Below are 24,666 nucleotides of genomic sequence, written 5' to 3' on the forward strand. Positions count from 1 at the left end.
TAAGTCTTTTTTGGGCTGTACTTTACTTTACTTTACTATTTATCTTTTTTACTACTTTTACTTCACTACATCCCTACAGAAAATATCATACTTTTTACTCAATACATTTTCCCTGACACTCAAAAGTACTCATTACAATTTGAATGGCTCGCAGGACAGGAAATGGTTCAATTCATGCATTTATCAAGTGAATATCCCTGGTCATCCCTATTGCCTCTGATCTGGGGGACTCGTTAGACACTGCATCTTTTTAAAATTATGTCTTGAGTGTTGGAGTGTGCCCCCAATATAGAGAATTTTAAATTATTTATACCTTTACTTTCAATACTTAAGTATATTTTGTCTGTTTTTCTGCATACACACAAATCAACAGAAAAATAGTCTGAGAGCTGAGGACATTATTTGTTCTCTTTATTTAGTTTCCGGGACATGTCTATGATCATTGTTGTCTGTCGTCTGCTGTGTACCTGATCCCCATCAGAGTGCAATTTAGGCTGAAACAAGTTATTTTATAGATAGTGTTCTTGATTGAACTCCTTAGCGCTCTCTGTGACAGTCTAAACACAGTGGCTTTTGTACGATTCTCTTGTCATTTCCAAACACCCCATTATTATCCTTGTGAATCAGGATAAACCCGCAGAGATGTCTGGCTGCTCTCTGAATAGAAGTCAATCTTTATAATGTGAGGTTTAACATGAAGAGATGCTGATGAAAGAACAGGCTTTAATGGCTGGCTAGACACCTAGACAAGATACAATTGATTGTCTTTTTGTCTGTTTCTGATGCTTTTCAAAGTGAGAGGGACCAGAGTTTTGGTCTGGCAAAGTTTGTCACAGTCCATATTGCAACAGGGGAAGTGAAAACACATGATGTTGATAATAGTAATTTCTTTACCTTGCTTCTCAATAATAGTATAAGCTACTGTATATTGAATCACACGTCAGGGCCTTCTTGTTGCTGTTTCTTTAACACTGCATGAATTAATTCACTTATTATTTATTTGTATGTGTGCTTCACAGTGTCTCAGCACAAGCTGTTCAATGAGCACCTGGTGTCAGCTCGTGGGAACCCTGCATTAGTGATGAGGAGGAAGAAGCACGCAGTGAAGGAGGTGCACGCCCACCTGGTCAGTGTGGTGTCGGTCAGACTGAGAGAGGGATACACCATCAGGGAGATCAACCTTACCAAAGGTACAGGACTCTTTCAGACTAGTCACATTACCACACAGCAGTACTGTAGTTGCGTCACTACAACTTGAGGTCGAGTCACTATGGCTGAAGGTAGAGTCTTAGTCTGAGTCACCAATGGTAGAGTCACGAGTCATCCATTTTTAATATGTCTTATTCTTTTACCAAACAAATGTTCTATAGTTATAATGACACCAATATTTAATTTAGTGAAACCCCTTAGAATTAGTAGACCTTTAGGGTCAGGGCTGAGTAGGAGACCTTAAGGGTCGGGGCTGGGTAGGAGACCTTTAGGGTCGGGGCTGGGTAGGAGACCTTTAGGGTCGGGGCTGGGTAGGAGACCTTTAGGGTTCCAGATGCTTATGCAGTAAAACAGTTGCAGTAAATGTGATGTGGATGCTAGATGGTGGCTTTGAGATATCACTGGTTTAAGAGTGTACCTTTTGAGGTACTGTGTGGCACTGGTGGGGTACTTTGAGCCAGTGTTGTAGTGCTCGAGTTCTGAACTCATGACTTTTGACTCAACAAGGGCTCGACGATTGGTAACTTGGACTCGCTTTCTCGTGACTTGAACTGGATAGGCTGCTATGATTAGCAGAATATTAGCAGCACTGGGTGCACAGACCAGCGAGGGTTCTGTTCTCTAACAGTGGGAAGGATTCGCCCATACCGGCACACAGCCTACGCCAGCTTGTGAGCTGCAGGGGAGAAAGCAATGATTTTGGGCAGGCAGGCTCCGCTCTGCCTCCGATCACAGGCTACACATCGCGCAAGTGACTCTCTTGCTTCCCTGTAACCACCAGTCACCAGGCTTCCTGAGTTCGAGTCGAGTCCTGGTTAAGAGACACAAACTGCTTTACGAAATTTAAAACAATACTAGTATTGAGTTTAATAGTAAAAAAACAGTCGCACAACAGAACAGTCTACTGACTACACTTGTTTTGTTGTTTTTATCAAATCATTTTAATTCAATTGTTTTTAATCATAGCTAAAGTTTTTATTGCTACTGATTCCGCAACGTGGTAGCCTTTTTACGGCTGGGACCGCAAGTTTGTGTTCCAAATTCCTGTTGTTGTGTCTCTGACTGATTAAATTATATGACAGGCTATTTTATCAAATTGATTACCTAACATTTGATTGATTACGTGATTGAGTTAAACAATGCAAAAACGAACTTGTTAATAACCTGGGGCACCACGGAAGAGTGTTTTATAGGGCTGCTGTCTTCCGAATAAACTCTTAAAGATCTGAAGATCTTTTATATCAATAGCAGTCAATTATTAATCGTCACCTTATTCAGTCTCGTCTGAAAGTCGTAAAATTCTTGGTTATCTTCACGAAGCCTGGCTAACAAGTTGAATCAGCAATACAAAAATGTGTTTATTTATTTACTAAATACCTAAATAATCACATAGAATTACATATACACAGGATGGATCATACATCGATTACTAATCATGTCATAAAAGAAAAACCGGTATGACGGCTGGTTACACAAAGAAGGGCGGTTGGGTTTGAATGAAAGCGCGGGAAGACTGAGGGAAAAGGGGATTGGGTCTCTATCGGACCCTGAGAAGCTATGCTACCGTAAATACAGAATCTTATGCATTCTAATAACCGCCCATTCGGAAAAGGAAAATGCAAGATATATATTACACTGAGCTACTCTTCGATAGATGGGTCGAAGATGGAAGACTGGTTTGCCCAGCAGAGATCGCCCTTGTCCTTTGTAGAATATTTCAGGTCGTATTGTTGTAGAGCAGATACGTTGAAGTACCCTGTCTTCTCATCAGATTGTCTGTCCTTTCCTAGACCACGTACGTTTACAGCTGCAGCTGATAACTCAACGCCTAGGATGTATCACTTCTTTAATGAATAAGAGTTCAAAGTTCATACCAAGTTGCCATACTCAGCTCGTGCTGTATTCTTGCTGCTCGAAATTCATCCTTCCAGCATGGTGATCTTCACCTCCACGTTGAAATGGACACCAGTCCTAACGTCGTCGGGAACTAAGGTTGACCTCCGTCAATGGGCTTTTGTATTGGGGGAGGGAGGGAAGGGCGTGTTTCATAGTTCTCAACCAATGTCTGTTCACTTGGGCGTGGCTGAGTGTCGTTTACAATTCTCTAATTTAGAAGCTAAAATCTGATGACTAGACTTTCCAAGATATAATTTATGTCATTCTATCAGATATAATGTTTTATTTATCCGTTATTTTACAAGGTAAGTTGACTGAGAACATGTTCTCATTTGCAGCAACAACCTGGGAAATAGTTACAGGGGATTAATGAGCCAATTGTAAACTGGGGATTATTAGGTGACCATGATGGTTTGAGGGCCAGATTGGGAATTTAGCCAGGACACTGGGGTTAACACCCCTACTCTTACAATAAGTGCCATGGGATCTTTAATGACCTCAGAGAGTCAGGACACCTGTTTAACGTCCCATCCGAAAGACGGCACCCTACACAGGGCAGTGTCCCCAATTGGGATATTTTTTTAGACCAGAGGAAAGAGTGCCTCCTACTGGCGCTCCAACACCACTTCCAGCAGCATCTGGTCTCCCATCCAGGAACTGACCAGGACCAACCCTGCTTAGCTTCAGAAGCAAGCCAGCAGTGGTATGCAGGGTGGTATGCTGCTGGCACAATGGCACAGACACCAATTGATCTAACATCATATTATTCAAGTACCAACGGACACTTTCAACTGGTTGGATTACAGAAATATTGTATTTATGGGGGTCATAAACCTCATACAACGTCATGACACTTAAGTAGTAGTTAGCTGCCAGCCGTCATGAAAACAGAGCAGGCTAATGCTAGCAGTGCTAGCCCACCGGTGTTTTTATCAACGGCTGGGCACAAATGCTTTAGGTGTGAGATTCTTTCCACACAATCACAAGATAAAGATAAGATGGAACTGATAAATTGAAAAGGGATTTGTCTGCCCTAAATGCACCACCATCAAGCAGCTTAGGGAATAGGTCCTTCTGGCTGCTCAATCGGCTGTGAGAAAAATATGACCTGCTTTCTAAGTACAACGACTTTGCTATAGCCCAGGCAAACTGACTCTTACTTATGGTCTGGTAGAGCTCCAGTCCTCGCTGTCAGAATAAGCAACAGAGGACTTCGTAATCATATCAACTCCCGTAGAAATGGCACTATGGTTATTGTGAGTAACCTCATTTTTGTATCTCTAACTCCGGCTTCTAGTGAGTTTGTACAAACTGTCATATCCTACCATTCTGATAGATTGAAGACTGTCCAAAGATGTGGTTGCAACATTAATAATTTGGTTGTTATTCCATTGGTGTGGCACACACTCATTGTAGCTTTTAAATGTTAGAGCAATCACTGTTAAAAACCTTTCTCGTGAATGACCTCCTGACTGAGCACAAAGTTGAAAAAGCCACATCCAAACGGAGCGCCCCTTGGAGTAGTGAGGAAATAAGTAAATTGGACAAATTGCAGAAAGGCAGAGCGGAAGTTGCAGGTCCATTATGATATTTTGAGGCGGCAAATATAACAAGTCAGAATATTTTTAGAGTGCTCTTCTCGACCATTGATGGCCTGATAAATCCTACCCCCACAAACCTCTGAACCTTCCTCATCTAAATGTGATGAGTTTGCAGCATATTTTTAAGATAACAAACATTAGGCTAGGTGTCAGTCAAGCAAGACCTGATGAGAAGTTTGATATGTTCTGTAGCCTTCCATGCAAAGGCACTATGGCGTTATTGTCCCTAGTTGACACAGACATGCTCAGGAAAGTGATATCACAACTTAAGCCTTCTACCTGCCTTCTCAATCCTATCCCCACCAACTTCTTCAAAACAGTGTTAATTGCATATCTGAAGAAGGGTAAGCTATTGTTAATCACTCCCTGTTTACAGGCACTTTCCTCACTGCACTAAGAATAATATAGATTCTTCAGCATTAGCAATTTTCGGCCAATCTCTAATCTTCCATAGTTAAGCAAAATTCGGGAGAAACTGTTTTTCAAACATCTAAAATATTTTTGGGGAAGTGCCAACTGTATTTCTGAAAATTCCGATCTGGTTTTCATGCACACCTTATCACAGATGTTAAAGTGGTAAATTATCTTCAGCCAACAGATGCCAAACTCTTGGATTTAAGTGCTGCATTCGACACTGTTGACCATGATGTCCTTCTGGATAGACTGGAGAGGTGGGTTGACCTTTCTGGTCCTGTTCTAAATTGGTTTAGGACCTATTTAACCGGTCAATAGTTTTGTCACCCTTGGTGAACATAGCTCAGAGAAAATAGATATCACAAGTGGCTTTCCACAAGGTTCGATTTTGGGTCTGGTACTGTTTAGTTTATAAATGTTACCCCTTGGCAGTGTTATCAGAAAGCACAGCATTGATTTTCACTGCTATGCAGACGACACACAACTTTACATTTCTGTGTCACCAGAGGATTTTAGCTCCACAGATACATTATTTGACTGTATTAGTGATTGAAATACTTGGATGGCTCACAACTGCCTCCAGTTAAATCAAGACAAAACCGAGGTACTTATTATTGGAGCCAAAGCACAGAGAGAATCTGTCCGCACATTTTAATTAATGGGCAATAAAGGTTAACCACCTTGGTGTCATTTTAGATTCTGAACTCAATTTCGAACCACATGTTCGGTATGTGACCAAAATGGCTTTTTACCGCCTGAGGAGTATTGCCAACATGTGGACGTTTCTGTCTCAGTCTGATACTCATCCATGCTTTTATTATAAGCACGCTTGTCCTGTCTACTAAGCATACCATTGGTCAACTACATAAAACATATAGAATGCTGCAGCTCAGGCTCTGACCAAGACCAGATGGAGAGCACTGACTGCCTGTGAGTTTTAGAATTAATTTGAAGTTTATTCTATTGGTTTTTAAATCAATCCACTATTGTGCACCCCAATACATATCAGACGTGCTTGAAACACCTTTTTAACTTTCCTTAACCTTATGGTCCTTTTTGAGTCTTTCTAGTTTTGTTATTCGTTTTTGTAACCTCTTATGTTTGTGTAGTTGTAAATATTTTTATGTTTTTTTTCCTGTGAAGCTCATTACGTTGCATTCATGTTTGCAATGTGCTATGTAAATGAAGTTTGATTGAGGGCAAAATGTGTAGTAGGAATACCGCTGCTAGTCATTGTGCAGCTCGTGAGCTAATCTCAGGAACTAATTGGCAGCTTGCGAAAATATATATTTTTTTAGTAGGGGTCCTCACCCAGGGGATCATAACATCTGGGGGTCCTTGATGTTAAAAGGTTTGAAAACCCCTGTACTATACAGCCCCAAGTAACCTCAAGTTATCATCTACTATTCACGTAAAAATCTCCATATAGATCTGTATTACTGCAGTAGCATTCACTAGGCCCAGTCTTCCAGACTAACTGTATACATTTCTATAAATGCTGTGTTTCAGTGTCTGTTCTGCTCCATTTCCCACTAGGTGGCACCCAGCTGGAGGTGAAGCTGGTGTTGCTATAGAAACAAAACATACAAATAGAGTACAATGCATTTTTACCATTAGGGACTGAGCCTAGTTAGTTTATTTAGCCTTTATTTGACCAGTTTGGAGGTACTCTGTCTGCTCTAAGTAACATTGATTCAGCAAATAGAGGCTATTTTGAACGTTTTACTGGAAAATATTGTGATTGTGGTTTTCTGTACTGTGTTGTCACAAGCCACACCGACTCTATTTACCTCAGGACACATAGTCACAGTCTGTATCCCAAATGCCACCCTATTCCCTACATAGTGTACTACTTTTGACCAGAGCCCTGTTTTGTCCTCCAGGTTCTCTCCCTACAGCACAGTTGCTCTAAAGACCCCTTCCTTGTCCCAGTTTGCCTCATACTGGAAGCCCATCCTGTACATGGATGCAAACTTCTGGCAGAGATGGCTTCACATGCACCACATCACCATCATCCTGGAGCACGACATGTGAGAGATGCCTTGAGAGATTGTACCTTTTTTGTTGTTGTCAATTTATCAATATCATCCTTGGGAGCAGTCTTTACAGTCCTCTTCCAGTCAATAGTAGAGAGAGAGAACTGTGGACCTTCTCTCGTTCCGCTACTGACTGTTTCAGGTCTACGCACCAACTATTGTACAGTTATTCCTCCTTTAAAAGTTGCGAGCTTATGCTGCGGGACTTAGAGGTAATTTGTGGTTTAGTACGGTACCCTGCGTCACCACTTCATTGCTCCAGTCCAGCACAAGGGGGAGTTAGAGCACTGATTATGCTTTTGGGTCCTAATGTGTCTCTAGGAATCTACCATTTTTATGTCTCTGCGACCAGTATGACAGAAGTTAAATATTTTTCTATTCTAATTTATATAATTATTTCAAACAGTAACATGCAAAATGTAAAAAACAGAACAGCCAGAGGGAGTATACAAAGAAATAATGAAGAGAAAAAAAAATCCACATTATATCAAATGAAAAAGACATGTTTGTAACGAATACATTGAGACATTTTGTTTAGCATGCATTTTAATGATTTAAATAGTTTTCCAAATACATTTTTTTTTATTCAACAGGCCTTTTTCTTCATAAATGTTTATTTGTGTATGAAAATTGTTCCTAATAAAATAAAGAGATGTATGACAAACTGACATTCAAATTGTGGAATCAGTGTAGTAAAATAATATGTGAAACAGTACCAGTCAAAAGTTTGGACACCTACTCATTCAAGGATTTATCTTTATCTTTACTATTTTATACATTGTAGAATAATAGTGAAGACATCAAAACTATGAAATGACAACTATGGAATAAAAAAAAAATCAGCCCAAAGGTGTTCGATGGGGTTGAGGTCAGGGCTCTGTGCAGGCCAGTCAAGTTCTTCCACACCAATCAACAAACCATTTCTGTATGGACCTCACTTTGTGCACAGGGGCATTGTCAAGCTGAAACAGGAAAGGGCCTTCCCCAAACGTTTTCCACAAAGTTGGAAGCACATAATAATCTAGAATGTCATTGTATGCTGTGGCGTTAAGATTTCCCTTCACTGTAACTAAGGCACGTAGCCCGAACCATGAAAAACAGCCCTAGACTATTATTCCTCTCCACCAAACTTTACAGTTGGCACAATGCAGTTGGGCAGGTAGCGTTCTCCTGGCATCCGCCAAACCCAGATTCATCTGTCGGACTGCCAGATGGTGAATCTTGATTCATCACTCCAGAGAACGCATTTCCACTGCTCCAGAATCTAATGGCGGCAAGTTTTACACCACTCCAGCCAATGCTTGGCATTTCGCATGGTGATCTTAGGCTTGTGTGTGGCTGCTCTGCCATTGAAAGCCATTTCATGAAGCTCCCAACAAACAGTTCTTGTCCTGGCATTGCTTCCAGAGGCAGTTCAGAACTCTTTAGTGAGTCTTGTACAGACTATTTTTATGTGCTGCGCACTTCCGTGGTCCGATTCTGTGAGCTTGTGTAGCCTACCACTTCGCGGCTGAGCCATGGTTGCTTCTAGAGGTTTCCACTGCACAATAATAGTACTTACATGGCCAAAAGTATGTTTCGTTGCGAAAACATGTTACTATCGATGTTCCTTAACAGATTTAAATTATTTTCCCAAATTAAGGACTGGTAGCTGCATGAACAATGTTGGAGAGCCCATGGCATACATAGTTTGCGCGGAATATAATATCACTTGTTGGGCAGCTAGAGCATGCTCCTAAAACAGTGTGAAGTGAAATATGTGTTCTTATATGTTTTTCTCAGCTGCTCATATTAAGCATTTGCTCCACTATAAACCTGAAGTAGCCTACAAAACAGAACGGTGGGAAAGCGTGCAGGCTCCATTCGCTATTGGGGTGCATACAGAGGACGTGTCTTTTTTCCCTTGCCCCTGTTCCTGCCCCTGTCCCTTGCCCCTGTTCCTGCCCCTGTCCCTTGCCCCTGTTCCTGCCCCTGTTTTTGCCCCTGCCCCTGCCCCTGTTCCTGCCCCTTACCTGCCCCTGTTCCAACCCTGTTCCAACCCTGTTCCAACCCTGTTCCTGCCCCTGTTCCTGCCCCTGTTCCTGCCCCTGTCCCTTACCCCTGTTCCTGCCCCTGTCCCTTGCCCCTGTTCCTCCCCCTTATCCTGCCCCTGTTCCTGCCCCCTTTCCTGCCCCTGTTCCTGCCCCTGTCCCTTGCCCCTGTCCCTTGCCCCTGTTCCTGCCCCTGTTCCTGCCCCTGTTCCTGCCCATTTGATAATGGGCCATTCTAAATCATAATTTGACATATTAGTAAAGATTAAATTGAGAATAGTTTGATGGGTGAAAATATTATCACTTGAGAGATCAGATATGCCGTCTGAGGCAAGGAACAGAACGCAAGCTTTTTTTGACACTTTCTCAAATCATCAATAGTCAATAGTCGCACCATGCAGCCCATATATGTTTTGATTTCTAAGACATTCTAAGGTTTGTATCATTCACAACTGAAGTTGCCAAATAACTCTACATCTAGCATATAGGACCTGTTTCAAATGTTCATATGCACACTCGATCTGAAGCATATCTTGTATGTCACTGGACTCATACATAAGCATATCTTGTATGTCACTGGACTCATACATAAGCATATCTTGTATGTCACAGGACTCATACATAAGCATATCTTGTGTGTCACGGGACTCATACATAAGCATATCTTGTATGTCACGGGACTCATACATAAGCATATCTTGTATGTCACTGGACTCATACATAAGCATATCTTGTGTGTCACGGGACTCATACATAACCATATCTTGTATGTCACGGGACTCATACATAAGCATATCTTGTATGTCACGGGACTCATACATAAGCATATCTTGTATGTCACTGGACTCATACATAAGCATATCTTGTATGTCACAGGACTCATACATAAGCATATCTTGTGTGTCACGGGACTCATACATAAGCATATCTTGTGTGTCACGGGACTCATACATAAGCATATCTTGTATGTCACGGGACTCATACATAAGCATATCTTGTATGTCACTGGACTCATACATAAGCATATCTTGTATGTCACAGGACTCATACATAAGCATATCTTGTGTGTCACGGGACTCATACATAAGCATATCTTGTGTGTCACGGGACTCATACATAAGCATATCTTGTGTGTCACTGGACTCATACATAAGCATATCTTGTATGTCACGGGACTCATACATAAGCATATCTTGTATGTCACGGGACTCATACATAAGCATATCTTGTGTGTCACGGGACTCATACATAAGCATATCTTGTATGTCACTGGACTCATACATAAGCATATCTTGTGTGTCACGGGACTCATACATAAGTATATCTTGTGTGTCACGGGACTCATACATAAGCATATCTTGTATGTCACGGGACTCATACATAAGCATATCTTGTATGTCACTGGACTCATACATAAGCATATCTTGTGTGTCACGGGACTCATACATAAGCATATCTTGTATGTCACTGGACTCATACATAAGCATATCTTGTATGTCACTGGACTCATACATAAGCATATCTTGTATGTCACTGGACTCATACATAAGCATATCTTGAGTGTCACTGGACTCATACATAAGCATATCTTGTGAGCTAAATGAACAAGCCTACAGCCTATAGCAGGAATCATCAACTAGATTCAGGCGCGGGACAATTTTAACTTGAGTGGATGGTCTGGGGGCCGGAACATAATTACAATTAATTTGTAGACTGCAAGAAGACCAAACAGATAGAACATTTGTAATAATAACTGGGCCGCCAGATGGGGGTTTCTGGCCTATGGCATGGAGCACAGCCATATAACATAGGCCTACAGTAGGCCAACTCATATTCTGTTCTTCTACATTTTTTTCACATCATAATGTTTCTTTATACCTGACTAAAAGAAATAATGGATTTAATCTGATGGTATGTATTAAACGGATTTATTCAACTTTTTAAATGTAGATGATCCAAAAGGTAAGCATTAATGGCTTGTATGTGTGTAGACCTGGAGATGTTAAGCATGACAATAACATCTGACAAAATTCCATGACCGCCACAACCCTAGACACAGAGAACATGATTATTTTTTGAACGGTAGGGCTGTGGATCAAAAAAACAGTCAGTATCTGGTGCTACCACCATTTGCCTCATGCAGTGTGACATCTCCTTCACATAGAGTTGATCAGGCTGTTGATTGTGGCCTGTGGAATGTTGTCCCATTCCCATTCAATGGCTGTGCGAAGTTGCTGGATATTGGCGGAAACTGGAACATGCTGTCATACACATCACTCCAGAGCATCCCATACATGATCAACATCCGGTGAAATCCTTTGTATTTAGGCTAGCTACCAGCCTAGTATCCTGTGCTAGTTTTAACTGATTGTGACCTGCTTATCACCATAAAGTGCTATTGCTACAGTGCCGTGTGTTTTATAGATGTTAGTAACATTACCGTGTCAATAAAGCTCTGAGCGTTGTTGATTTCTCTGCAGATGTCCAGATGTTGATGTCATCTGGGCTGGACACAGAGCCCCAGGGTAATGGAGAGGAGGGTAATGTAGAGGATGATGACACCCTGATTATCAGCAACAAATCACAGGCCGATTCTCACTCTGTCTCCACCAATGGGCTGGATGGTGGGTTGACTGGCGAGCTGATGTCCCCTGTGGTGGTGGTCCTGTGGGACCCCGGTCGCGCCTGCTCTCCCCTGGATCTGGGAGCTCCACGGTGGAGCATGATAACTGGGAGAGCCGGCCCTCTGAGCCAGAAAATGGCACCAAAGGTGCATTTATATTATTCTTAGTCTGTTGCTTCCAACATACATACCTCCTCACCAACCCCATCTCTACCTCTCTCTCTCTCTACCTCTACCTCTACCGCTCTCCCTCCCTCTACCTCAGCAATAACATAATATTACTGTTGTGGAAGGGAAAGGATGGGGCTCCCAGAACAAATTGTGGTTGTTTTGCTTTCTGGCGTCACGCTGAAATGAATCCCCCCTCTAGTTGTAGCTGTAAATTATTCTCTCTCTACCCCTCTCTCCACTTCTCTCTCTTTCTCCCTCCTTTCTTGCTCTCTCTTTCCCTCCCTCTCTCAGGTGTGGATGAGAGGGATGGGGTGCAGTTTGCTGAGCCCCAGAAGGGAGACTTCCACATCACGTTCAGTAGCCAGGTGTCCCAGTAGAGCTCATGGGACCTGTCCCATCCGTGCTGCCCTGTATATGTCTATAACGGTTCCCTGGGCTCTCTGAAGGACCAGCTAGTCCATCCCCACTTCAACAGGCAGCCAAGGGACATCTTCAGGTATCGAGTAACACACACACTTGGGCTACTGATGGGAAGCACATCTGTGTTCAATAGTATTTGTTTTCTTTCAAGTACTTTATCTGCATTTGATTGAGCTTGCGTGACACCATGGAACTAATGGAATATTCTCAGCAGTGGAAATATAGCCATCTGGGACACTGAGCAGGCTCAATCAAAATCTCCAAGTATTATGAAGAACAAATAGAATTTCAACCCAGGTTCAGGGAGGGGAATGCCATCAATCATATGTGACTGACTCTTGAAACTCTCTATCAAAAGTCGTACCATGTCATACCTGATTATACCCTTCATAAGTTTACCCTTCACTCAACATTGGTTGCCAGCAAGGTCATTGTGGTTACCTGAGTCACATGCTAATGTTATTTTCCTTTACTCTGGTGATAAATAGACCTCAAGACGCTGATTCCTAGGAGATGCATCAGCAGATGAAGTTCAGGTAGAACAACACTGCTAGCTTACTGCTGCTTCCATCATCCTGCCTGTCTCCTCCTCTGGTGAGATCCATCTCAATTCATCTGTCCTCAATTTCTTGCATCTTTGCTTTGAGGGGATGAGGGATGGGACCGATATGGTTGAGATGGAGGTGAAGGGAAAGGATGGAAGGAGTCATGGAAAGATTAACTGAGCTGTGGTGTCTGGATCGGTGCCTGTGGGAGGAGCTTAGCCCTAATCACATGCTCCCATCTCCTCTGTTTTCAGACCAGGGAGAGGCTCCTGGGGTTGAGTAAATCACTATCTCACTCCAGGCTTGTGTTGCTATGGGGCTGTTGGTATCTACCTCCAGAGAAGACTGTCGCCTCTAGACATTTTGACTTGATATTCAATAACATACTTGAAGGCTTGACTCCACAAAGCATGACCCTTATATTTGCTGGAGCTCCTAGCTTCTTTAAGGAGGCCGTCTCTCTGTCTACAGTCATGTACTAATGGGTAGAACTGCCAAAAGTCAACATGTCTGCTGTGTGAACTGACAATATCTTACTTATTGTAGGTTCCCAGGTTCTTGCAGTTAGGGTAATTTTGTCTTGACATTTGCAGACCCTACTAGCATTGTGCTATGAAAAGAGCTGTTAGGGGAGCTGGTAAGGGATGCTGAAAGATGCAGGTGGGTGAGGGCTGGTAGGGGATGCTGAAAGATGCAGGTGGGTGAGGGCTGGTAGGGGATGCTGAGAGAAGCAGGTGGGTGAGGGCTGGTAGGGGATGCTGAGAGAAGAAGGTGGGTGAGGGCTGGTAGTGGATGCTGAGAGAAGCAGGTGGGTGAGGGCTGGTAGGGGATGCTGAAAGATTCAGGTGGGTGAGGGCTGGTAGTGGATGCTGAGAGCTGGAGATTGGTGAAGGCTGGTAGGGGATGCTGAGAGAAGCAGGTGGGTGAGGGCTGGTAGGGGATGCTGAGAGAGCTGGAGATTGGTGAGGGCTGGTAGGGGATGCTGAGAGAAGCAGGTGGGTGAGGGCTGGTAGGGGATGCTGAGAGAAGAAGGTGGGTGAGGGCTGGTAGTGGATGCTGAGAGAAGCAGGTGGGTGAGGGCTGGTAGGGGATGCTGAGAGAAGCAGGTGGGTGAGGACTGGTAGGGGATGCTGAAAGATTCAGGTGGGTGAGGGCTGGTAGTGGATGCTGAGAGCTGCAGGTGGGTGAAGGCTGGTAGGGGATGCTGAAAGATGCAGGTGGGTGAGGGCTGGTAGTGGATGCTGAGAGAAGCAGGTGGGTGAGGGCCGGTAGGGGATGCTGAGAGAAGCAGGTGGGTGAGGGCCGGTAGGGGATGCTGAGAGAAGCAGGTGGGTGAGGGCTTGTAGGGGATGCTGAGAGCTGCAGGTGGGTGAAGGCTGGTAGGGGATGCTGAAAGATGCAGGTGGGTGAGAGCTGGTAGGGGATGCTGAGAGATGCAGGTGGGTGAGGGTTGGTAGTGGATGCTGAAAGATGCAGGTGGATAAGGGATGGTAGGGGATGCTGAGAGATGCAGGTGGGTGAGGGCTGGTAGGGGATACGGCAGGATGATTAAAGCTGCCACACGTTAGATGCGCATAAAAGGGGATATTATTGGACTGGGGTATCCAAAAGACTAGTTGCTGTTGCTTAAAATATGTAAGTGAATTTATAAACAAAACTGACTGTATAAACAGGCACCAGCTGGCTATTTAGAACTATAGGGCTGAAGAATGTGGTAGTGTCGTATTCTAAAATGTTGGTATCATGATGTTTTTATACAGTGACATTACCGTGGTACTGGTATACCGTACAACACTAGTATGTTATTTCCTATCAGGTGCTCTCAGTCTTTGCAGTAGTTGTGTATCCACTCTTCCAGGACAAACACTTGGTGCCGACACTTTGGTGCAACACTAAATAACTGCGACTGGGAATAACACAGTGCTCTTCCTCCTTTATTTTTTGTTGTCCTCATGAGGACTCTGATGGGGAAGAGAAGAGACAACCTAGTGAAGAGGTTGTGTCAGAGGCTGAGCCTGCTACAGAGGACGGTGAGGATCCTTGTATTTTATACGATCTATTTGACAATACATCAAATACTCTATACTCATCCTCTGTACCATAGAGAACATGTAGTTTAGGATACGTCATAAATCCTGTGTACTATCTCACCGTTATGTGGGCAATAGGTAGCCTAGCGGTTGGGCCAGTAACCGAAAGGTCGTTGGTTTGACTCTCAGAGCTGACTAGCTGAAAAATGTGGTTGAAAATCACAGATTTGGTCAATGATAAGCGCATAAATTGGAACACAGTGGCTGCACAGTAACATACTATGAATGATGTCAGAGCATGAATGGTTTTGGATTGCGTAAACAACAACAGTAGCTGTGTGATTTGATGGGGATGTAGTGCTGTCTTCCAAAGAAAACAACTGCAAGTGTGCTTGCTTTAGTTCCTCAACGGCACAGCTAGGAGAGCTGAAAAAAACAACTTATAGTTTGACTGTTCTTTGAGTCATAAAAGTGTATTGAAATGACTTAGGAACTGTGTACACTTTGGAGAGGTGTGTGGAGCCACCAGTTCGTCCTTTCACTCAAACCCTTGTCATTGTTTTGTCTTATGTTGCACCTACCCCACATTTTCAGATTGTGTTAACAACAAATGCAGCAAAAAGTACAGTAAATGTAAAATGCACATATTCAACCGTGTAAAAAGTCTTGTCAGGTGAACTGTTGTGTCCTCAATTTTGGTCTAATAATTTTCACATCAACCCCCAACAGTTCCCTCTCAATTGCTACCATGCTTATGCATATGCATGCCATATTTATTTTGTGAGAAACATTTATATTTAAGGGTAAGGTGCTCTTTGGTTCCCCAGGTTTGTGAATAAAATTTAAAAGAATTTGGAGCTGAAACTTGTAGGATATCACTCATCCAAACACACACAGGCACTCTTACCAGACACATTATCATTGCATTGATAAGGTGCAATGTGGATGAGCATAGCCCTGTGCTGTATACGTTCATCAAACTGCATTTCTTTCACAAGAAGGTGATCATGTTAACTAACAGCCTGCACTCTCTCTAGGTACACGTCAGAGTGTGTCTCTGAACCACTCTCCAGGTCAGCCCTCTTCCTACCGCTCTGATGAGGATGTGATGGGCGACCTGGACAGAGTAGTAGAGGTCGACGGGTGAGTCATTGGAAGGATGAGAAGCGGAGAAGTCTTGTCCTATGTCTGTTTGTGCTGTATAGCCGTTGTCAGTTGGCTTTACAGCACAAACAGTTCTGGGACCAGGCTAAAGGAGTAGGTGTTAATGGGTGATTGATCTTGATTTTACTGGACTGCTGGTACCTGCATCTGATGGTCATGGTGCTTTCAAAACAACTGGGAACTCTGGAAAAAAAACTAGGTCAAATCATGACATCCGTGATCTTCAGGTCTGAAAGTCAGAGATGTGAGTTGGATGACCGTTCAAAACCATTTTTCCCAGTCGGATCTCGTTTTTTTACGACTTCCCAGTTTTCTTAAACACACTGAAGTCCGACTGACCAGAGAAAGGGGACACCCTCTTTCACCTAATGGCAAAACTCGAGTCGCACAGCACCGCATCTGTCTCATACTCAAATTCATGTTGTTCCTATCATCAGAGAATATTTTTTTGTTGTTGTCGATATTAAAATGGACACGACAAGCTGCTTATAATAAAGTGTTGACAGTGTTGAATAAAACATGTAATATAGCTCTTAGCTGTATTCTTTGACAGTCTCTCTGTGGTCATGGTATTATTAAATCTTATGTAAGTTAGTATCAAACTTTGCTGTGACTTCAATTCTTAAAAATGGGAACACTTAACCGCTGCGCATGGCTTCTGAATCAAGTGCACCTACCGACAACAGCGCAACGAATTAAACAGAAAGGAGTGCAAGCCTTTATCACAGCCTTTATCATTTGCTTTTCTACAGAATTGTTAGGTGTTCCACTAGGAATGACTTGAAGATGGACCAGTCAATCGCCATCGACTGGTTGGTGACCACTGATCTAAAGGGTAGATAAAAGCATGTTGAGGGTTTGGCTGATGATGACATTTGTCAGCCTGCATGATTTCTGTGACTTTGCAGTAGTTCATTATTTCTTTATTTCAACAGGGTTGGAGGAGACTCTTTGTCCAAACTCTAAATTCCCCACAAACTAGCCGTGTTAGCCACAATGGAGGAGGTAAGTTCAGTCTCTGTAATCTCGATCTTGGAACTCGATCTTGATATGATTTGAGCTAGTCAAACCACTAAATAGCCGTCACTGAGCTACATATTTCAGGCCCATTCACTCAGATCTCCCTGTTGCCTCTCGCTGTAGATCCGTAGGCTCCTGGAGGATGAGATTGTGTCAGCTCTGCGTCACTCCCGGGTCATCAGCTTGTCCACGCTACAGAAGGTGGCGGGTCACGTGCTTCGCTCAGGCGGGCGACCACGCTGCCACTGTGAGGTCGTTCCTCTGCAGTTTGTCTTCGGCCCTGAGCAGTCCCTGGAAAAGTTCAAAGAGGTGGGCTGGGATGATGACCAGGAGGGGTGACAACTGTTCTTCTTTCATATGAGAGATGAGTTTCTGTCCTTTTTTCTGGGGGAGTCAATATGTTTTTCCCATCGTTAGGAACCTTGCATGTTTGTTGCACACCCAAGTTCTACTCTGTCAATTGCTTTTAAATTAGGAAAATTGGTATTGGAATTTCAGTTTTCTTCCTGGATTAAGATTGAACTGACCCTAACCCTTCAATCTTACCCTCAACAGGAGTTCCGTAGGATGTCAGCAGGACAACTTCCACTACATTTCTCGGAGTAGACTCCACCCACAGAGGATCCAGGCTTCTAAGAGGCTGTCTGAGAGCGCTGTTAACAATGAGGGGGTGGGACAGGCCACCCAACCCAAGAATCACGGTGCTGATGTGGATGACAGTGCCAGGGCTCCGTCCAATCATGGGGGGGTTTCAACCTGACCAACTAGTTTATTTCCATACATCCTCTTTGATGATCCTTTGAGTCGAAATAAGGTTTCCTATCTTTTTCATGTTTTTTTCTGAATAAATGCAATTTGTATGAATTAATGAATGTATGGATGAATGTGTATGAATTTGAACTGAATTAATTATTCTATATGTTACATTATTTCCTTCCAGGTGCAGGGAGAAGAGAAGAAGCCTGCTGTTGGGGATGTTAGTGATTCAGTTTTTCATTTTTTTTTATATACCAAGTGCAACAAGGAGGCTTTTTGCAACGCTGTGAAATGACAGAACCCATTCACATGGTAACTTCCTACAGTCCTGTATGTTTGCCCATACTGTTTTTTTAATGGAACCATGCTGTGACCTGCCATATCTCCCAGAAGAGGAGAGATTACTAGTTCAGCTCTTTGTCTGTGTGTGTCTATACAGTGCATTTGTCTGTGGGTGTCTATACAGTGCATTTGTCTGTGTGTGTCTATACAGTGCATTTGTCTGTGGGTGTCTATACAGTGCATTTGTCTGTGTGTCTATTTGCATTTGTCTGTGTGTCTATACAGTGCATTTGTCTGTGGGTGTCTGTGCATTTGTCTGTGGGTGTCTATACAGTGCATTTGTCATTTTGTCTGTGGGTGTCTATACAGTGCATTTGTCTGTGGGTGTCTATACAGTGCATTGTCTGTGGGTGTCTATACAGTGCATTTGTCTGTGGGTGTCTATACAGTGCATTTGTCTGTGGGTGTCTATACAGTGCATTTGTATACAGTGCATTTGTCTGTGGGTGTCTATACAGTGCATTTGTCTGTGGGTGTCTATACAGTGCATTTGTCTGTGGGTGTCTATACAGTGCATTTGTCTGTGTGTGTCTATACAGTGCATTTGTCTGTGGGTGTCTATACAGTGCATTTGACTGTGGGTGTCTATACATTGCATTTGTCTGTGTGTGTCTATACAGTGCATTTGTCTGTGTGTGTCTATACAGTGCATTTGTCTGTGTGTCTATACAGTGCATTTGTCTGTGGGTGTCTATACAGTGCATTTGTCTGTATTTTCTACAGTGCATTTGTCTGTGGGTGTCTATACAGTGCATTTGTCTGTGGGTGTCTATACAGTGCATTTGTCTGTGTGTGTCTATACAGTGCATTTGTCTGTGGGTGTCTATACAGTGCATTTGACTGTGGGTGTCTATACATTGCATTTGTCTGTGTGTGTCTATACAGTGCATTTGTCTGTGTGTGTCTATACAGTGCATTTGTCTGTGCATTTGTCTGTGTGTGTCTATACAGTGCATTTGTCTGTGGGTGTCTATACAGTGCATTTGTCTGTGTGTGTCTATACAGTGCATTTGTCTGTGGGTGTCTATACAGTGCATTTGTCTGTGTGTGTCTATACAGTGCATTTGTCTGTGGGTGTCTATACAGTGCATTTGTCTGTGGGTGTCTATACAGTGCATTTGTCTGTGGGTGTCTATACAGTGCATTTGTCTGTGTGTGTCTATACAGTGCATTTGTCTGTGGGTGTCTATACAGTGCATTTGTCTGTGGGTGTCTATACAGTGCATCTTCTATACAGTGCATTTGTCTGTGGGTGTCTATACAGTGCATTTGTCTGTGGGTGTCTATACAGTGCTGTGGGTGTCTATACAGTTTTGTCTGTGTCTGGTGTCTATACAGTGCATTTGTCTGTTTGTGCATTTGTCTGTGGTGTCTATACAGTGCATTTGTCTGTGGTGCATCTATACAGTGCATTTGTCTGTGTGTGTCTATACAGTGCATTTGTCTGTGGGTGTCTATACAGTGCATTTGTCTGTGTGTGTCTATACAGTGCATTTGTCTGTGTGTGTCTATACAGTGCATTTGTCTGTGGGTGTCTATACAGTGCATTTGTCTGTGGGTGTCTATTTTTGTCTGTGTGGTGTCTATACAGTGCATTTGTCTGTGGGTGTCTATACAGTGCATTTGTCTGTGTGTGTCTATACAGTGCATTTGTCTGCATTTGTCTGTGTCTATACAGTGCATTTGTCTGTGTGTGTCTATACAGTGCATTTGTCTGTGTGTCTATACAGTGCATTTGTCTGTGTGTGTCTATACAGTGCATTTGTCTATACAGTGCATTTGTCTGTGTGTGTCTATACAGTGCATTTGTCTGTGGTGTCTATACAGTGCATTTGTCTGTGGTCTATACAGTGCATTTGTCTGTGTGTCTATACAGTGCATTTGTCTATACAGTGCATTTGTCTGTGTGTGTCTATACAGTGCATTTGTCTGTGTGTGTCTTTGTCTGTGTGTGTCTATACAGTGCATTTGTCTGTGTGTGTCTATACAGTGCATTTGTCTGTGGTGTGTCTTTGTCTGTGTGTGTCTATACAGTGCATTTGTCTGTGTGTGTCTATACAGTGCATTTGTCTGTGTGTGTCTATACAGTGCATTTGTCTGTGTGTGTCTATACAGTGCATTTGTCTGTGGGTGTCTATACAGTGCATTTGTCTGTGTGTGTCTATACAGTGCATTTGTCTGTGTGTGTCTATACAGTGCATTCGGAAAGTATTCAGACCCCTTCCCCTTTTCCACATTGTGTTACGTTACAGCCTTATTTTAAAATGGATTTTAAAAAAATCCCCTCATCAATCTACACAGAATACCCCATAATGACAAAGCGAAAACATTAATACCGTATTTACATAAGTATTCAGACCCTTTTCTATGATACTGGAAATTAAGGTCAGGTGCATCCTGTTTCCATTGATCATCCTTGATGTTTCTACAACTTGATTGGAGTCCACCTGGGGTAAATTCAATTGATTGGACATGAAGGCTCACACCTGTCTATATAAGGTCAAACAGTTGACAGTACATGTCAGATCAAAAACCAAGCCATGAGGTCGAAGGAGTTGTCCGTAGACCTCCAAGAGAGGATTGTGTTGAGGCACAGATCTGGGGATAGGTACCTAAAAATGTCTGCAGCATTGAAGGTCCCCAAGAACACAGTGGCCTCCATCATTCTTAATTGGAAGAAGTTTGGAACCACCAAGACTCTTTTAGAGCTGGCCACCCGGCCAAACTGAGCAATCGGGGGAGTAGGGAGGTGACCAAGAACCCAATGGCACATGAAAGCCCGCTTGGAGTTTGCCAAAAGGGACCTACAAACTCTCAGACCGCGAGAAATCAGATTCTCTGGTCTGATGAAACCAAGTTGAACTCTTTGGCTTGAATGCCAAGTGTCATGTCTGGAGGAAACCTGGCACCATCCCTACGGTGAAGCATGGTGGTGGCAGCATCTTGCTTTGGGGATGTTATTCAGCGGCAGGGACTGGGAGACTAGTCAGGATCAAGGAAAATATGAATAGAGCAAAGTACAGAGAGATCCTTGATGAAACCTGCTCCAGAGCACTCAGTACCTCAGTCTGGGGCGAAGTTTCACCTTCCAACAGGACAACGACCCTAAGCACACAACCAAGACAACACAGGAGTTGATTTGGGACAAGTCTTTGAATGTCTTTGAGTGGCCCAGCCAGAGCCCGGACTTGAACCAGATCGAACATCTCTGGGGAGACCTGAAAATAGCTGTGCAGCAACGCTCCCCGTCTTCCCTGACCAGAGTTTGAGAGGATCTGTCTCAGCCTCCAGTATTTATGCTGCAGTAGTTTATGTGTCGGGGGGCTAGGGTCAGTTTGTTATTTCTGGAGTACTTCTCCTGTCCTATCCGGTGTCCTGTGTGAATTTAAGTATGCTCTCTCTAATTCTCTCTTTCTTTCTCTCTCTCTCTCGGAGGACCTGAGCCCTAGGGCCATGACTCAGGACTACCTGACATGATGACTCCTTGCTGTCCCCAGTCCACCTGGCCGTGCTGCTGCTCCAGTTTCAACTGTTCTGCCTTATTATTACTGGACCATGCTGGTCATTTATGAACGTTTGAACATCTTGGCCATTTTCTGTTATAATCTCCACCCGACACAGCCAGAAGAGGACTGGCCACCCCTCATAGCCTGGTTCCTCTCTAGGTTTCTTCCTAGGTTTTGGCCTTTCTAGGGAGTTTTTCCTAGCCACTGTGCTTCTACACCTGCATTGCTTGCTGTTTGGGGTTTCAGGCTGGGTTTCTGTACAGCACTTTGAGATATCAGCTGATGTACGAAGGACTATATAAATAAATGTGATTTGATTTGATTTTGATCTGCAGAGAAGAATGGGATAAACTCTCCAAATACAGGTGTTGCCAGCTTGTAGCATCATACCCAAGAAGACTTGAGGCTGTAATCGCTGCCAAAGGTGCTTCAACAAAGTACTGAGTAAAGGGTCTGAACACTTAAGTAAGTGTGATATTTCCATTTATTTTTTAAATAAATGAGCAAACATTTCTAAAAAAAAAAGTGTTTTGCTTTGTCATTATGGGGTATTGTGTGTAGATTGACGAGAATAAATAAACTATTTAATCAATTTTAGAATAAGGCTGTAATGTAACAAAATTTGGAAAAAGTCATGGGGTCTGAATACTTTCCAAAGGCACTGTATTCGTGTGTCTGTGTGGATTGTCTCTTGCGAGGCTGGCTGTGTGACAGATAGTGACACACCGATGAGGAGAGTGTGAGTGAGTGAATCTTCGGCAGTACTAGCAGCACAAGTCTCTTAAGTCTGTTGACTGAGCTGGCAGCTTTACCGCGTTTCCACCCTTAAGGCTGTTTTCTCCCTCTCCCTCTCCATTCCCAAATCAACAGGCAGCAGCACTCCGCTCAGAGCTGACAGACAGAATATTACATGAGATGACCCCCCCCCACAAACACACTCTTCTCTGTAGAGTCCATGTTCCAACATTGAGGTGAGGAGACTTCTAGGACCTGCCAATGTAGAGGCGGAGGGAGGAGGAGAAATCCCAGCGGGTCTTAGTCATGTCTCTGACAGTCTAAGATAGTGGGCTTCTGTAGATTCATCTCTGCTACCTCAGGTGAATGTGGTGTAAAACTGTAAAACTTGTCTCCTCCTCAGGTAGTGGCAAGCTGAGGCCCAGCAGAGTACAGAGTGTGGTCTCCAGTCAAGGCAGCCTGCACTCTGACATACTGGGTAAGAGATGGACATTATAGTGATCATATAGCGAGTATGATAGTGTTGCTCATAACGAGGATAATGATGATCATGATGTTTATCACAATGATGATAACGACGGTGGTGACGATCATGATGCTGCTAATGATGCTGCTAATGAAAGCTAATAAAACATTTTTAGCCGTATATTTTTAGGTTAAGATGGTGGCAGCAGTGACTCTGAGTGTGAGGGCCCTACCATCGACGAACAGGAGTCCCAGTCCCCCCTGGTGCCTGACTTCTGGCTCATCGTTAAGATCCACCAGGACAAAGCAGAGGTGTACTCCCACTCCAGGTGAGAGAGGGCAGGGGCTTCGGGAGGATGCAGCTCATATCTGCTGCTCACCTTCAGCCATTTAGAATGTTCAGTGTGCCTTCTTACATGACACAATTATTACATAATGATTCTATTATTTATTTATACAGGTTATTCTCATCGAGATAAACATCTCAAAAGAGACCTGTAAGATATAAATTTGTCATGGAATATTGTTTGCAGGAGCTTCAACGAAGGGGGACGGAGTAGGGGAGGAGGAGGAGGTGCCAGAGTACTTACAGTTGCATCAGATGGTGGTGAGGAAGATTGGGGAGATCTTCCGTATAGTCAATCAGGTAGGTTACACTCCTTTGTGTGATTGTGATCCTCTGTTTGTTTGGCCTTTAATCGACATTTTCAATTGTTCGAAATAGGTAGATTACACTCTCTCCCATTAAGACATTTCTGACACTTCAATGCTTATACAGTTGAAGTGGGAAGTTTACATACACTTAGGTTGGAGTCATTAAAACTAGTTTTTCAACCACTCCACAAATGTCTTGTTAACAAACTATAGTTTTGGTAAGTCGGTTAGGACATCTACTTTGTGCACGACACAAGTAATTTTTCCAACAATTGTTGACAGACAGATTATTTCACTTATAATTCACTGTATCACAATTCCAGTGGGTCAGAAGTTTACTAAATTGACTGTGCCTTTTAAACAGCTTGGAAAATTCCAGAAAATGATGTCATGGCTTTAGAAGCTTCTGACAGGCTAATTGACATCATTTGAGTCAATTGGAGGTGTACCTGTGGATGTATTTCAAGGCCTTCCTTCAATCTCAGTGCCTCTCTGCTTGACATCATGGGAAAATCCAAAGAAATCAGCCAAAACCTCAGAAAAACAATTGTAGACCGCCACAAGTCTGGTTGATCCTTGGGAGCGATTTCCAAATGCCTGAAGGTACCACGTTCATCTGTACAAACAATAGTATGCAAGTTTAAACACCATGGGACCACGCAGCCGTCATACCACTCAGGAAGGAGACACGCTCTGTCTCCTAGAGATGAACATACTTTGGTGCAAAAAGTGCAAATAAATCCCAGAACAACAGCAAAGGACCTTGTGAAGATGCTGGAGGAAACAGGTACACAAGTATCTATATCCACAGTAAAATGAGTCCTATATCGACATAACCTGAAAGGCCGCTCAGCAAGGAAGAAGCCACTGCTCCAAAACCACCATAAAAAAGCCAGACTACGGTTTTCATCTGCACATGGGGACAAAGATGGTACTTTTTGGAGAAATGTCCTCTGGTCTAATGAAACAAAAATATAACTGTTTGGCCATAATGACCATTGTTATGTTTAGAGGAAAAGGGGGAGGCTTGCAAGCCAACAAACACCATC

General features: G+C 43.2%; 1 protein-coding gene across 13 annotated transcripts in view; it reads left to right on the plus strand.

Moving 5' to 3' along the window:
• Nucleotides 1–24,666, plus strand: part of LOC118378252 (KICSTOR complex protein SZT2-like) — a 47,150-nt gene that overhangs the window by 9,771 nt on the left and 12,713 nt on the right. For 4 of the 13 annotated variants that reach the window (XM_052460926.1, XM_052460928.1, XM_052460934.1 and 1 more), the window contains exons 3-4: nt 1,020–1,190; nt 7,004–11,217. In XM_052460926.1, the coding sequence (XP_052316886.1) occupies nt 9,687–10,781 (1,095 nt within the window). In that variant the 5' untranslated portion in view covers nt 1,020–1,190; nt 7,004–9,686 and the 3' untranslated portion in view covers nt 10,782–11,217. Of the gene's footprint in view, nt 1–1,019; nt 1,191–5,297; nt 5,378–7,003; nt 11,218–11,666; nt 11,957–12,271; nt 12,477–12,888; nt 12,995–14,902; nt 14,976–16,012; nt 16,119–16,891; nt 16,975–17,074; nt 17,145–17,282; nt 17,469–17,714; nt 17,974–18,099; nt 18,228–20,275; nt 22,229–22,633; nt 22,735–22,901; nt 22,977–23,139; nt 23,293–23,496; nt 23,610–24,666 lie in introns of those variants that run through there. The other 9 variants (XM_052460942.1, XM_052460946.1, XM_052460941.1 and 6 more) reach the window with 9 other exon arrangements.

The sequence above is a fragment of the Oncorhynchus keta genome, chromosome 1, assembly GCF_023373465.1.
Source record: "Oncorhynchus keta strain PuntledgeMale-10-30-2019 chromosome 1, Oket_V2, whole genome shotgun sequence".
NCBI classification, from domain to species: Eukaryota; Metazoa; Chordata; class Actinopteri; order Salmoniformes; family Salmonidae; genus Oncorhynchus; species Oncorhynchus keta.